The sequence below is a fragment of the Sylvia atricapilla genome, chromosome 2 (assembly GCF_009819655.1).
Source record: "Sylvia atricapilla isolate bSylAtr1 chromosome 2, bSylAtr1.pri, whole genome shotgun sequence".
Taxonomy (NCBI): domain Eukaryota; kingdom Metazoa; phylum Chordata; class Aves; order Passeriformes; family Sylviidae; genus Sylvia; species Sylvia atricapilla.
Window position 1 is genome coordinate 73,583,290 of NC_089141.1, and position 16,480 is coordinate 73,599,769.

The following is a 16,480-nucleotide window of genomic DNA, read 5'->3' on the forward strand; positions in this document are numbered from 1 at the left end:
CTCTTGGAAAAGCAATGTCCCCACAAGGAGAACAAGGCTGTGGTGGGAGCTGCAAGTAGTGTTTGGGTGTTAGTCAATGAGAGATGAAATCGGGATGTCACCCTGAGCAGTGCTTTATATGAAGGTCCATGTCAAATCAGGCATATATCACTGTCCAGATCTCTGTGCAGCTGAGCTGGTTTTTTTCTCAGGTAACAGTGAGACTGCTTGACCCATGTATCAGGTGCCTCATAGTATGACTTCAGGTCTCAAGTTCTGCTGAAAAGGAAAGCTGTGCAGAATATATGGTAATTAAATGAAATTACCTTTTTGTCTTTTTTGGTCTTAGAGCCCATGAGTATGTTTTGGTTTTAGGAACTGGAAAACAAACTGTTTCTAGCTTTGCCTGTTGTCCTACAGTCATACATTGCTTTTGCTTAAATTACCGAGAAATGCAAGGAAACTTATCAGGCTGGGAATGATCACAGAATATCTACTCCAACATAATACAAATCTGTGTCTGTTAAAATTGCCTCCAGGTATTTGTGCAAATACTTTGTTATAAGCAATTATTGTATCAGACATGCTGCAATATTATCCCTAATCTTGATCCACTGGCTTAGGGTGACAACTAGTTATCACTTTGGAAATAGACCAGCTCTCGTGTTGAATTGCATTATGACACTAGTTAACCTATGTCAAAATAGAGTGAGAATGTCAACTTGTAGTAGGCAAAGAACTGTGAGAGCTAACAAAACATTTTTTTAAATCTGCAAGCTATTCCTACCTCTCAGTAATGGACTCCAGGAATTCTGCCCTTTCACGTTGTGACTGAGTTGTCTTATCATGGCCAAAATACTTTAAAACAATTCTGACTTCATTTGCAGACTGCTGCTCTGTCTTGCATCCTAAGTTTACAAAAAATGTTTAAAAATTAAAACTAGCTGAAGCGTGATCCATGGACTGGGAACCCACCATTTAAGCCTATACAGAGCATGTAATGGCTTGCAATAGCAATCTTCTCTCCATCTCAGTATCTCAGTGTGCCTTAGACCTTATTTTTTTCAACGACCTCATAGAAGTGAACAGGCTTCCTGAGACCCTCTGGTTAATAAATGAAATCTGTATAAAAACCTGCTGGCAACCAAAGACATACCCAGGACATATACTGTCATATGAATGAGTCATCACTTAAAATTAGGAAAAATTATTTCCAGCATTAACACTGCTCATGACAACCTATTTTGGCATAAAAAAAAAATCACAAGATATATATTTTAAAACACTTTACAGCTCTGTCTGATATAGATTCTCCTCTCCCACCCTAGTACTTGAGTGCCTTCCAGAAGCACATTAAGAAACATGACTAATGTCTGTCTCATCTTCATTCTTTTATTCTTTTATGTGAAGCTGAAGAATTACATTATTTTTCAAAAACTACCTGCAAGTTGATGAAATATCATCTTTGCAATGAACATAAAGTTTTTACATTGCTGTGAAGACCATGGCAAAATTCAAACTTTGCAGAGGCACATTGCATTTCTATTGATGTAAGTGAACAAGTGCTCAGTTATGCCAGGACACAGTTTCTATACATAAGCATTGCAAAGCAGACTACCTTCTTGATATATGGGAGATTTACAGACTAAAACAGCAAACTCTCCAACTTTTTAATGCCATCATTTACCTTTAGCAGTAGTTCTCTGAGACTAGAGACCTGTATGAAGACTAAAAATAAAATAAATGTGCTACTGTTTAGAGGACATTAGCTTTCCTAGAGAATTAATATGTATGGCATCACATTTGAGACTAACATGAAATTTAAGCTTGTAGAGTTACTGGCAATGTTTGTACCACAGTATAAATAAAGATTGTGACCAGAATGGACCACATGGTGCTGGATGCTGTACAAGCAGAGAATAAATATCTACCCCTCCCTGAAAAGTTTGGTTGGCTTCCAACAAGCTGACTGTGAGACTGCTGAATAATGCACCCACATAAAGAAAGCGTAAGCTAATAATCTCAGACAAAAGGAGCTGTCAGTTAACTCAGTTAAGCTTTGCTGTGACTGGCTTATGCAGTGACATGATCCTTTAGGATAAAGAGTGGGACTCCCAGTATAGCTGTGGATTGTGAGGAGACAGCATGTGAGTTGTTTATAGCAGCCTCCCAGCAAATGCAGGCTTATAGGAAAGAAGTTGAGGGGCCTGGACTCACTGGGTTTGTGAATGTCTGTCCCTGTTGTCATTCAAATGCCCTTGTAGGAAAGCCTGACCCCAGCCTTAAAACAAATTTTAATTTGGGCCCAGGTTCTCTGCCATGTTTTTGCTTTCTGGATTGTGCGACTAGAGAATTAGATGTATTCAGCAGTGCAGTCAGTTGCATTATTTCTAGAAGAAATGCTGAACGTACAAAATAGTAATCATGGTGATTTAGATGTCAAAGACACCACTAGACCAGGACTATCACTGAAAACCAGCTTTGTTTCACTTTTCTCTTGAACAGATGTCTATATGTTTTGAACATCAAATTATTATATTTGACAACAAAATTTTTATTGTGAGTGCAGTTTGGGGTTTTTTTCCCTCTTCTCCCCCATCCTCTTTTTTTTTCTTTTCCCTACATAAACTATTAGGCAAAAGCATATCCTTTTCCAAATGTAATTTATTTCTTATGAAGAGCTGCAGTTTTAATGACTGTTTAGACATTGATATATTTATTAGACTATATTTTCCCTTTAATAAATGCTTTGATGTAGTGAGTATGTTCTCAGTGTTCTGTGTATACATTTCCATAATAACCCCTTTCCAGTTATCTGGGAGATCAAAGGCTGCAGCTCTGCATAACTTCCACCAAAAATAAGAGATTCTTTTCTTACTGAGTCTTTGTAGACTGGCCCAGAGTGTTGGGTGGATTCTGCTTTCATCTGATCACAGTTGCAAACCCTCAAATTTAGTGTAGATTTTTTCTTACTTAGTCTTAGTTTCTGCCCTTTCTTTAGCATTACAACTGTTCTACATTTTTATAAGTCACTGTAGCCATAGCAGGGCTAATACTCTGTGTTAAAAGAGTGTTCACATCATAGCATTAGCCAAGAGTGTGAAAAGTCAGCATATCCCTGCAGTTAGCACACATAAATGTGTTTATGGGCAGTGACCACAAATTAAGAATCTGGTATCCCAGACTTGGGGAGTGATGAATCCTGCTTCACTGCAAATCATTTAATTGCAGCAAATATATGTTTTGCCAAAGGTTTTTCCATTTCTGCCTTGCTGTCTGCAATGCCTCATTTACAAGCCACAGCAGTTACAGGACCTTTTTCCAAAGGTGGTTTAAGAAGGTTGACAGCAAGCCCTGTAAAAAGATGGGATCTTCTGAAATCCAGGAGATACTATGCTTGCTTTGGTCAGCTGGATTTAAAGAACTGTTATATATGCTCAGTGAATTTTTTTGGAAATCCTAAGTACCATACTGCAATTTAAAAATCTGAACAGAAGAGACAATTACATATTTCTACTTTATCCTGTGGGAACAGTTTCCAGTAAGAATGATTACCACAAACCAAAATTTAGAAATAGATTATGGTTTAGGCCTCAGTAGGTAAAAGGCACCAAAGCAGTTGTCTGAAATCCTTTCAAGAAAACCTTAATGTCTGCCTTTCCAAAATAAGCAACTGTCACAGACTGGAATTAGTAGGATGGTTGTGGCGTGACTGGCAGAGCGTTCTAGCACTGCCCTTCAGTAAAGTAAAAAATTATTGAAAATACAGATACTTTTTTACCATTACCTAGACATGCGACCCTTTTAAGAAGGATCCTTCTCATTTCCACTGAAGTCCTTTTCAAGTTCTCTTCAAGAATATATGCAAATAAGTATTCAGATTTATTTCCATGGTTTGCTTCTTCATTGTAAAATCTTGATCAAAGTTGAATCTAAATTCTAAAATCATTAAATTTTCAGTTAAATCATCATATTAATGATTTTACATTTAGCTTAGAAGATTTAATATAATGGCTGTGGAAGGACAGGGATTGCTATGTTCAAATAGTACATAAAGAAGCAGAACTACCTTCACTGAATTTCCTTTAAATGGGGTTTTCTGCTCACTGTTATAAGTTCTACATCTTTCAACCTTGATAGGGAATTCAGTTTATACTCTATTTTTCTTTACTTCTAAACAAAGCTATCTAAATGATGAATTTCACTAGCAAAGTGCTGTGGTAACAACCTATGTAGACAAATTTTGATGAGTTAGGAATGCAACAAGACCCTTTGTACCTTACTATTATGGCCATTAACCCCTGCTTGTTTTCCCTGCAGAGTTTTTCCGAGAACTGCTGGAGAACGCGGAGCGATCCTTGAACGACATGTTTGTGCGGACGTATGGCATGCTGTACATGCAGAACTCTGAGGTGTTCCAGGACCTCTTCACAGAGCTGAAGCGCTATTACACAGGAGGCAACGTGAACTTGGAGGAAATGCTGAATGACTTCTGGGCTCGGCTGCTGGAGCGGATGTTCCAGCTTATAAACCCGCAGTACCATTTCAGTGAGGACTACCTGGAGTGTGTCAGCAAGTACACAGACCAGCTGAAGCCATTTGGAGATGTTCCCAGGAAGCTGAAGGTTCAAGTCACTAGAGCCTTCATTGCTGCGCGGACCTTTGTTCAGGGGCTGACAGTAGGCAGAGAGGTTGCGAACAGAGTATCCAAGGTAATCTAAAAACAGGGTGGGGCTTTTTTGGCTTGGAATTGTTCTCAATTTGCCAAGCAATTGAAATCTGTCTGTGTGCTTTGGGGTTAATTCAGTATAAGGAAGCGTGTTTGGTTTTGTGTGGTATGTTTGGTTGTGTGTGTATGTGGGTACGTCTACTGATACACCCATCCTAAGCTCATAAATGAGGGTAGCAGTTGTTTCAGTTCTTTCTGGAGATATTAAGGCAACACTGAGTGGAAAGCATTTCTCTGTGCTCAGGACACAGTGAAATACCAATACACATCAGTGTTACAGCACAGTAGTGATTGTCACTTGTAATTCAAAACTGGCTACATATGTAAAAGATGGGGATTAGATCAGAATTTAAATGTTTTGAGCAAATTTATTCTGCTATTCATTAGAAAAGTACAGCCCTCACAGCATTCGTTCACCCTGCAGCTGGGTGATGGATTTTGTTAGAAATGTCTAGTCATGTTTCTGATGAGAAAATAGACAAACAGTGACACCTCTGAAGCTTGAGCTTTCCCAAAGGATGGTTTGACTCACATTTATTTTAATTTCAATTATTTATCTATGCAAATATTTATGACAATTATAATCCTTGAGGGTTTCACATAATTAAAGAAAAAAATGAGCAAAAATAACCCATCTGGGTACCATAAATGTGCCTGAATGGCTTTGTCTTATACATTATTTTAAAAACAGGTATATTTTTCTGAATTGGTGCTCCAGCTGGATACCTGCTCTGTGGTCTCACTATTTCATAGTCCTTGTAGTGTGTTTGGACCTTGAATTCTGAAATACTCTCATGAGATCCACTGTGATCAATGCTCAAATACTCACTTCTGAACAGTAAGTGTGTGTGATTTGGATGCTTGGCCCGTCCATTACTTTCCCACATTTACAAGCCTAGGCCACTCCTCTGCCTCAAGAGGCCTGTCTCATCTGCTTCATTTAAATCACAGGCAGAAGGTGAGGTAGTACCCATGCATTGTACAGTAGACTGTAACTCAAGCACTCAAATTCTTTTCTTAACCTGTGTTACGTGACATTTTGCAGTTACAAGTTGAGAAGCCATGGAGCCAGAAATGTAGTCAGGAAGGGAGAGCCTGAGTTTACTTCTAGGAGACTGCATGGGTGAAAAAGGTAATTTTGCACTTAAAACTGAGTGGATGAGATATGTAATCCTTGTTGGTCAGCTAGAACCAAAGTCTCTTCCTCCAAGTGCCTTCCTGAACTTCAGGGTTGCCTTTCTTTGATTCCTGGCACTGTCAGTTTTTGCAGTATTTCTGAATGGTGGCAGGGTATCGTCATGAAACCCCAGCATGCCTAGTCCAGCTGGGGGCATATGCAGCTTTTTAGCCTCCAAATGTGCAGAATGCTTATATCTGCAGCCCCAGATTTCCTCTGAAGAGTGTTGATGTCCCTGTGGGGACATTTAAGGGAAAGTACAGAGCTCTGATGTCACTGTTGTCAGCAGGCATTAGATCTCGCTGAATCAGACTGTAGACAGTAAGCTATGTAATTCATGTAATAGATGCATAATTTGTGAATCCCTCACAGATTAAGGTCTGATTTGTCTACTGAGATGTCACTTTCCCTGTGTATGTACATGACTGTACAGAATGTGCAGGTGTCTCCTCTCTCACATATCCAGGAAATGTTTTCTTCTCAGCCTCTGGGCTTTGGGTACATAAGCCTTTCCAGAAAAGGGTTTATAATAAGATCACTAAATGATCCAGTGATCCTGTAATGAGAACTCTGCAATCATACAGTGGGTCTTTTAGTAGTGTCACTTGAATATGATAACAGTAGCTCAGTAGTGCTTCTGTTGTGGTTTTCTTTCTTTCTTTCTTTTAACATGAAAAAAACCACTTGAAATCATCATTAAAAGGGTTCAGTGGGTGGTGCAAGACACAATACAGATAGTGTGCTTTATAGACACCTAGTGACATTCCATTAGACTACATCTAAAACACTGAGCTCGGATTTTGGCCCTTTCCATACAAAAACCACACTGATAAACTGAAATAAGTTCAGTGGAGGCCAACATCATGATCTGGACTGGATTACTTGTCCTAAGAGGAGAGCTTGTGGGACTGTGGTTTCTTCATTCTGGAGAAGAAGCTACTTCAAGGGCACTTAGAAGTTGTTCCTAGTGCCTCTAGGGAGGTATTAAAGAAATGCAGCAAGGCTCTTCACAATGAGGCATGGTGCAATGTGATGGGCATGAGCTGAAGCATTTCCTCTTGTCCTGTCATAGCAGGCCCTAATAAAAATCCCATCCCCATCTTTCCTCTAACTGCCATTTAAGTGCCAGATTTCTAATAAGATCTGCCTGGAGCTTCTCTTCTCCAGGCTGAACAATCCCAAATCCTTCATGTCTTCATAGGAGAGGTGCTCCAGCCTTCTGACCATTTATGTGGCCGTTTTCTGGACCCATTACAAAAAGTCCACATCTTTCCTGTGATACAGAGAATTCCAGAGCTAGATTTATTAATCCAGGTGGTGTCTTCTGAGAGCAGAGTACAGGTGACTGACCTGCTGGTCACATTTCTTTAGGATCATTATCCTATGATTCTGTTAAAAAGATAATAAAATCGACATTTTTGCTTAAATGTAGAATAGGCTTTGATTGCATGATTATCTTTAAAATCCCATTGGTTGTATTCATACCCACAGCATATGCAAAACAATTGCTGGCCTTAGTGACCTTGTGTTACATGCAAGCTGGTGAGGCAGATATGAAGAACCTCAAGTGGCACCAAATACTCAAGATTAATAATTGTCCTGTGGAAAGGCTGTGATTACTCTGAGAATGAATATTTCATTGTCATATCATAACTGTGGACTTTTATGCTGGTTTATCTACTGTAGAAAATGACAAATCCTTTTCTTTAAACATAATTTTAAAAGACTACAACCATTTCTTAGAGTTAGCACATAACTGCAGCCAAAAGTGAGGGAGGTAAACATCTTTTGTTGCTATTTTGAAAGTCATCCAGATTCAGCAGGAATTTCTTTCTTATTGTACTCTAATATTGAGAGATTCTTTGATAAGGGTGCCACATCTGCGTAAGTCAAGAAAAATGAATAAAGACAGAAAATGAAAGGAAGAACTGTTGCGGTTCTTCTATAAAAGCCTTGGTCCATTCTCTGTGCTGGCTGGGAACAGAGAGGGATCTTCTACCTGCAACATCACAAGCTTAAAAGATTTTTGCTTTCTATTTGTGGACCCATTATTTCACTGAACCGCTACTGACATAGAAAAATGTTGAGCCTACACCCTAAACACCATGAAAAGAGAGTGACTAATGAGGAAGTTGGTAACAACATCTCCTTTGGGCCTTTACTGTCTCATCATCTTCCTGGCCGTTTCTGTAGAGGAGGTGGTGGGTCGCACACAAAGCATTTGTTCCGTCTCTAATGTCAGGGATATATCCTTTCTAAAGGATTTTCTTCAGAGAGCTTGTAGTGTCTGAAAACAATGCAGCCCATGTACTCCTTGCGAAGGAGCTGCACTTCCTTTTTTTTGATGAAGTGTGCCCTCAAGCACCCTCAAAGTAGGCAACACATATCACAAACATTTTCCTCTTACAACAGGATTTTGCAGTTTAGCAATTTGCTTATCAGTGAGATTATAATTCAGTAAATCACACTTAGATAAATGGGCAGAGAGGGTGGTTAGGACATCTTATTTTTGTAATTTTTGTGATATTATATTTCAGTTGCAAGCAGACATAGTTGCTTCCATCTGCCTGAAGTTTTATTATGCTGTTTTAGTTGAGCAGTATTTTCATGATCTCTAAGTCTTATTACAGTTTTTAATCTTCAGAGATTTTTAAATCTTTTTATTTCTCATTCTAATGCATTAAATTTGTCAGTGCTATGTTGCTATGCTGCTTAAATCTCTGCTCAGTGCAGTATATTTCCATTGGCTCGAATGGACCAGCTTGCTAAATTCTATCTATATTCTAGAAGGTTCTATAGGCATATGAGCAAAAAGTAATTATTTCTTAAAGTGAGAAAATTAATTCTTAATTTAAATAAATTTATTCATTAATATGGAAGAATTCCTAAAATATCTCGTGGTAAGGGCCCTGTAAAGATCATTGAAACCAACTCCCTGCTGCTTGCAGGCCTAACTAAAAATAAACCATATGACTAAAAGCTTTATCCAGATGCTCCTTGAGTTCTGACAGGCTTGGTTCCTGGGGAGACTGTACCAGTTACCAGCCACCCTCTCAGTGAAGAACCTTTTCCTAATGCCCAATCTGAACTTGCACTGATGCAGCTTCAATATATAATATTCAATATACAACATCAGAGCTGCCATTTTGAGTATGTCAGAGGTCTGTTTAGTTGATTTTACCTCAGTGATGGTACTTTAAAGGTCAGTATAAGAGCAGAGCTTCTCAACTAATATTATTTTTTAAGCTATAGGTAGTAGATGTTTATGGACATTTTGAACTAAAGTTTCAGAAATAATTAGTTATATTTTCTACTTCCTGTTTTTTTTTAGTACTTTTTTAGGTTCTAAAAACCTGGCTTTTCTGTTTTGATACCACTTGGTAAAAAAAAATAGTTCTCACCTTCCTTGTTCCTCTGTAAAAATATAGCATATGAACATGCTGCTGTTATTAATTTACTTGTTATCAACCTTTTTCCTAGATAAAATAAATAACAAAAACAAAACCACCAAGCCTTCCTGACAAGCTGTGATTTAGTATCTAATGTTAAGCTTGAGAAGCTGCTGAAAATATTACTGAAGTTGCTCTTAGCTGTGATTACCAATATTGTGATAGAAAAGGCATATGCATACTTTTCATGTTCATCTTTTACTGTGTCTGAGCTCTGGACATGTTATGGGGAAATAATGCGAAGTTATTCTCTCTGACTCTAAACAAAGCATTCTCATTTACTGTAATAATCCCTTTGAACTGTCACTGAGTGCTGGGAAGGTGTAAGCAGAAAAACACATGGGGAATTAAAATTTTTAAACAGGAGAATCTAGGATTTCTAGGAGCATGTTATTTGTGAAATACTTTTCCCAAATATATTAAAAGCTGAATTACAATGATTTTTTCCTATTTCATGAGCCTAACTTCTGAGTTCTGACTTACGCTGATTCCATGTGTTAACCTGGGTGAATTCACACTGAGAGTTTAGTAGGAAACTCCAATGTTGGAGTACAAGCAGTCGGTCTGTCCAAAAGCACAGGATTACCCCAGTGATGCCCAGAGCTCTGACTCCATCCCAGGCAGAAAGTTGAGTCTCCACTGACTCTTGCGCTGAACTTGTCTCACTAGGAACAGTGAGCGCAGAACACTTTTATTTACAGAGATCTAGGGGTTCGGTTATTATTTGCTAGTTTTGCTTTTCTCTAAGTCTGGCCCTTTTGTGGCCTGTTTCTTTTGTCTGAATTTGAGCATTTTCTTCCTATTGTACACTGGGATAAAGACAAGGAGAATTGTTCTGAGTTTGGCTTTGACTTTCACACTTGAAAATTCATGCTACAGGCAACCAAAGTAGTTTTTATACCAGGAGTAAAGTGGAGCTTAGCTCAGGGGCATCATTAAGAGCAGTTAGTGATTTTGTTAGTGGCATAAACATCAAAGATTTGTGACCTAGCCACTAAGAACTTATTTCATTAATGCATTTAAATATTAATTATCATTTATTACAAAATAAAAAGAGGCTGTTACAATACTTTTCTCATTGTATGGCATAGGCTATATATCTCCTTCTTTTTAAACCAATTAAAGCCATTCATCCCCTGAATATTATTAAATTATGTTAATATCAGACTTCTTATTAGGAACCTGGTGATATATGAGCAAAGTGAAATAAATTCAGTAATACAATTATAAGGCTAAACCCAAGATTAGTAGTGAAAAGCAGTCTCTAGTAATTGCCTGTGATTACTTCTACTTGCAGAATGCCAGACCACTGCTTTTCAAATGTGTTGAATCAATATTCTTACAAACTGTGCTTTTCATGGTTTATAAATAAACATTCAACATTTTGTGAGAGGCATAAATAAAGGCCAATATTGAATGACACAGTGATTCAGAATGTAATTATTGCAGGGGGGAGGGAATATGACATGGTGATAAGTCAGGTAATTAAAAGCCAAAACAAATTGTACTTTAAGCCTGGAAAATGTGATTTGCAGGGTGTGACAGATAAAGAGCTATGTGTCCTGTATATTTTAACTTCATTGGCGGAAGAGATTTGGCTTGCTAAAGCCATAGAGGAAAAGGAGATCTAAAAAGACTATGGTTTCCAGCAAACTTTAATCCACAGTTCAAACTGTCGGTTTAGGAACAGCCCAGCTGAGCAAGCATAGCTTTTATGATTGCTTCTCTGCCTGTTGTTTTAAGGGGTTTTTTGGGTCATTAATTCTGTGAGTTTTCCTTGAGTCAACATATATTTACAAGAATTGGATCACACTGTGACATGAATGGGGCCACATCCTTGTTTCCTCTTCCTCTCCCTCGGTGTTCCTCTGATGAGTAGTCCAAGGATTATCCAGCCAGGGGAGTTTCAGAGTTCTAATGTGTCTGTGGCACAAAACCAGGAGTGAATTGTATCCACACTTGAGCTCTTTCTGGGAAGTATCCTTTGAATTGAAGTTCTTCAGCTGTGCTGAATATCTTTCCTTCTTTTTTGGAAAGAAAAGGCACATAAACTGATCTAGTTAATTGCACATGTTTCATGGAGAAATAAAACAGATGCCTTCCAGACATCCCAGACATACTGCAGGTGCACTGATCTATTTTCCACTTTGTGTGCAATGGAATCATCAGATGTTCCAGAAGAGCAGTTCAAGAGAAAAGGCCAAAAATGAAACAGCAGCTTTAACAAAAGGAAAAAGACAGTAGGAGGTCTACAAAAGCTGTGTTCTCTGTTCTGCCAATGAGAATTGTCAAATATAATCCTGGCCTCTCCATTTCACAGGTCTTTAAATATCATTCAGCTACCTTGGTATTGAACTTAATAACCCAAGTTTAACTGAGTCATGTTGCTCAGTAGACAGTCAGTCTTACTGAGTATCCCTCTAGGTAGGTCTGCTGTTTGGGTTTATTCCTACTGTGTGCCACATCACACCTCAAAAATCCAAAGCAGTCCTGTCTTTTTGGATTTTTTATATCATCCATAAACAGAGATCTTCTGATTTCAGTTCTTTCGATCAGTTTGTGTTTTGGGTTTTGCTCAATGTTACTGCATAGCAAATACCCTTTAGTTCAGCTTTGCATTAAACTTCTAACTATAAATTAAGAATTGTAATGAGAGTATTTTAGTTCAACAGCATTATTAAACACTGTCACAACCCATTAGAAAATTAATTATTTTAATCAAGGTTTTTTGTAGGATTGCTGAAATGCACATTTTACACACAGTCCTTCAAAATTCTCACATCAGATGTATTCTCATGACAAAAGACATTGATATGAATAAACCTGAATAAAATATATTGGGAAAAAAATAAGAACTTTTTCAGAGGGATTCCTAGAAAAAAGGATGTATCCTAATGCATATCATGATACATGCTCAAGTCATGATAAAAATAATGGTGAAGAAACAAAGTTCGTCTAGGAGCTTGCTGACCCCACTATATTTGGATATTGTGTAATTAATCTTACAGCAGGTTTTACATTTTTGCTATTTTAGTATAGGAAAATGGAAAAAAAATTCAGAGGAATCAAATGGAAATAAGAAGGAGATTAAAAAGTCTAAAGGTTAAGCAATGCAAGATCTAGACCATCTTATAACTTGCTGACTTTTTGGAATGACTCTTTTTACAGATTGCCTTAATTCTGTTTTGAAGACAGCCTATGGAAGCACTGTTTTTCAATCATGATTTGAGAAAAGCAATTAATTTTATTTCTCATGTGAGCCAGAAGCAGAAAACAAATCCTAATAGGTTATTTTGCCTTCAGCTTTCTATGGAAAACATTAGCCAATAAACAATCTGATTACCTAAAATGCATCAGGAATACTACCTGGACTTTAAATTTGTATCTGCTTAAGTGTTGCAGTCGACAAAGTCATCAGCAAAATAGTGAATAAGTCAAATTTCTTTGAGACTTTCAGAAAATTAACTCTGAAATCAACAATTTGGATCTAAGTTAAATTCTCAGGTATTCAGGAGTCAGTTACAATTGGCTTCATTGTCTGGTTAAGTCTTGCATCTCAAAATATATCTCAGACAAAAAAAAAAAAAAAGGTGTGAATGTTGGAATACAAAGTGAAAAACTTGAATGTCAGGAAATAATTCTGGTCATCTGTGAAATTTTAAACGTATCAACACTCTCCAGTGTCTGCTTCTTACAGGAGATTTTATGATGCAAGCTTGCTGAGTTTTTTCTATATCTTTTCTGGAAGATACAATGTCAATTTTATTCAGTCCACCTATTTAAGAACATAATTGCTCTTGCTTCTTCTCTTTTCCTCCCTCTGCTTTTGTTTTATCTTTAACCCTTCATGCAGAATTGAGTTCTTGAGTAAAAATTAAATTTACCAGACCAAACTGGGGAAAATAAGAGCTTTAAGATAGGAGGATTTAGCTGACCTCAGATAAACCCCTTCCACCTTGAGCAAAAGAACAGAAATTAAGAATATAGAGTGAGGATTTTATTGCAAGACATGCCTGCTTATCCTTCATAATGCTTTGGCATCTTTTGGCCACTGGTGTAAAAGACTTTACAATTGCCCAACACCTTAGTACAGTTTTAGCCTGCAAACAACTTCCCCACTCTTGAAAATATTTTTTCTTTTAAAACTGCAAGAGATGTTTAGATATTCTGGACTGTTCCAATACTATGCAAGTGTGACTTCTGCTTTTAAAGAGTTTAGCAATTTTATATGAATACACCAGTGAAGAAATTACTGGATTTCTTCAGGAAGCACAGAGAGACTCTCCACTTCACCCCCACTTAAATGATCTTCAGTATCATTGAGCAACAGAATTCCATCTACACTTGCCTGTTGTGTTCTTCATCCCACAGTCCTTTCATTCACATCGATGTGTTTGCACTATCTGTGGATTCAGAAGCAAGTGTGTATAAGGCAATCTCTGGCAAGCTGACAAAGCTGAGCAGGGCTAGTGCACTCTGACCCACATTTCTTTAGTAAGCCCTCTGCACACTGAGTTGTTTCATAGAACCATCAGCACCTGTCTCTACAGAGAAGACATCAGTCTAATTTTCCTATTTCAAATGGAAGTTTTATGGTTTTATGCATCTAATTGGTAGAGAGAAACCTGAGCAGCCAAAGATACTATCTGAATTTCACAGAAGTAGCCTTAAGTGTTTAAGTACCAAAAAGAGAGAAATGACAAACTGTGTTCTTCTTCCCTCCAGCAATTTGCTGATTCAGGAGTATCACCACTCTCTGTAGATGTTATGGAACACCAAGTGAGCTGTTATGAACACTGTTTTTCAGACATGTCCCAAAACAAGTGAATGCATATGGATTTCAATAACTGACCTACTTTGGTCTGTGGCATCCAAGTTGCATTAACTCACACCAGCTCAAGCCTAGCAGCCATGGAAACTTGTATGGAAAAGCTGCTCAGCTCAACTTCTGTCTTCTTTTAGGTCTAAAGTCTTCTATGGGAATTAAGCTTGATCTAGCCGCAAAACCTTTTATACCTGCCTACTTCCTAGACAGTTAAAGAATTACTAGATGTATTTATTTGTCTGGTTTATTTAAGCTAAATCTATATTTTCTTATTGCTGGCTTTACCTGATTATATTAATATTAGAGTATCATTCAATCCATTGTTTATTTGAAACAACTATTTAATTCTGTGTGCTACTGTGCAAAGGATAGAACAAATAGGGGGAGAAAAAACAGTTTTCCTCCAAAATGAGTGATAGTTTTGAATTTGCACTGACATTTTCTTTACGTTAGTGGTGGCTATTTTAACACTTAGCTTGAAATCCAGCAGGGAGATTGCTCACAGCACACTGCTGCCTTTGGTCCTCAAGATCTTAAGGTAAACTTCAAGGTAAACTGATACCACATAGGATATAGGAAGGCAGAACCAAACTATGTTCAGAAAGAACCAGGAAACCTGCCTGTCATGAGTAAGGTGTAGTTTTATAGGAAAAATAAGCCACTGTGTATCTTTCATCACCGGACATCTGTTTATAACAGTGCACATCTGCTTTTCAAGGACATTGTACGAAAACAAAACACAGGACAAACTGGTATCAGAAACTTTCACACTGATCCTCAAAACTGCAGTTCTTTCATGAGCCCTCTGAATGTTTCCTGGCTATAAATGCAAGGTTATAGAAATCTCTTAATACAACATTTTTATTGTTATGTAATTTTTTATATATCATCAACATTTAAAACTGTGATAGAATATGCCAAATGGAAATGAATGCAATTCAGTTTTTCGTTTAAATCCAAGTTAAAATTTTGGATTAAAAATGTTTGAAGATTTATTTATACCCTGCAGTCTCTGAAATTAATAGAGGAAACTGGCTGCCAATCTCTACCACTATGCAAATACTTTTTCTTCCGTATAGTTACAGGAATATATTAAAAAATTTTAGGAGTATGAAATAATAATTTATACATTAAGTTTTTTTCAAAATTAAAAAAGAGGGAGAAGAGTAGGGACCCAGACAGTGAAATGTTTATACCAAAATGGCTCACCTGTCTTACTATTATCCTGACCCCATAGAAAGCATCCTATGGCCATATCATATTTTCAGTCTGACTCCCTAAAACTGCTTTTGAGAGAAATGTCTTCTACGCTTAGACTAGTACTGAAGAACTGTGAATATATATACGTCCCTATAATGCATATTTTCTATGTAAAAGCCTGTTCTATGTTTGGGATTCAGTGTGAGGAGAGTGTAGCCAGGTGAAGGTCAATCTTTTCCAAGTAAGAAGCAATGGGATGGGAGGAAATGTCCTCAAGTTGCCAAAGGGAAAGTTTAGGTTGAGTATTAGGAAAAACTTCATAATGGAGAGGGTTGTCAAGCATTGAGACAGGCTGCCTAGGAAAGTGGTTCAGTCACCACGGGTAGGTGTGGCACTCAGGCACATGGTTTACTGGTGGATTTGGCAGTGTTTAATTTAATGGTTGGAATCAATGATCATAAAGATCTTTTCCAACCTAAACAATTTTATGATTCTATTATTCTATACACACACAAACGCACACAAAATTATTAAACCTTGACATTGATTAATTCAATATATTGTATTAATAGTGCTGATGTTGTGAGATAGAACTTTCGTGGTGGGGTGTGTAACGCACTAAGTTTTTCTTGCTGGTGACTAAGGTATGACATGGAAGAGTTTGTCACCTAGTGGGAGAACAAAACTTGTTAGCTAAACATATTGGAATATTTTCTTTTTTTTACTATCAAAATTATTTTCCTGGTGACTGTGTATTCGTCCTTAGTAGGAGGAGTAAGTACCTATCAAGGAAAGATTAGATTGCTAGAGGATGGTTGAGCTTACTGCTTAATCAAGTGATAATCCATTTCAGCAGTTCTTTCTCTCATCGTATTCGCATTCCTGCATGTGTGCACACATACACTCACACACACATAGATTCCCAGGTGTCTTGTTGGCAGCTAAAGCAGTGAGAGAACTTGCTGTGTTGTAGGAGAGGTAAACTGGGCGATCTTCCTTTGCACAAACTCATAGCTGTTGAGGTTCACTCACCTGTGCTTATGATCCCATACATTTCAAAACACTAATAGAAAGAGGGGACTAAAGTGTATATAAGCCTATGAGCATCTAAATTAACTGCA

At 37.5% G+C, this 16,480-nt stretch overlaps 1 protein-coding gene across 1 annotated transcript in view; it reads left to right on the forward strand.

Moving 5' to 3' along the window:
• The window catches only part of GPC6 (glypican 6), a 742,847-nt gene that overhangs the window by 391,354 nt on the left and 335,013 nt on the right, over positions 1-16,480 (forward strand). Inside the window, exon 3 of the mRNA XM_066313437.1 lies at positions 4,300-4,691. Coding sequence (XP_066169534.1) covers positions 4,300-4,691 — 392 coding nt within the window. The remainder of the gene's footprint in view (positions 1-4,299; positions 4,692-16,480) is intronic.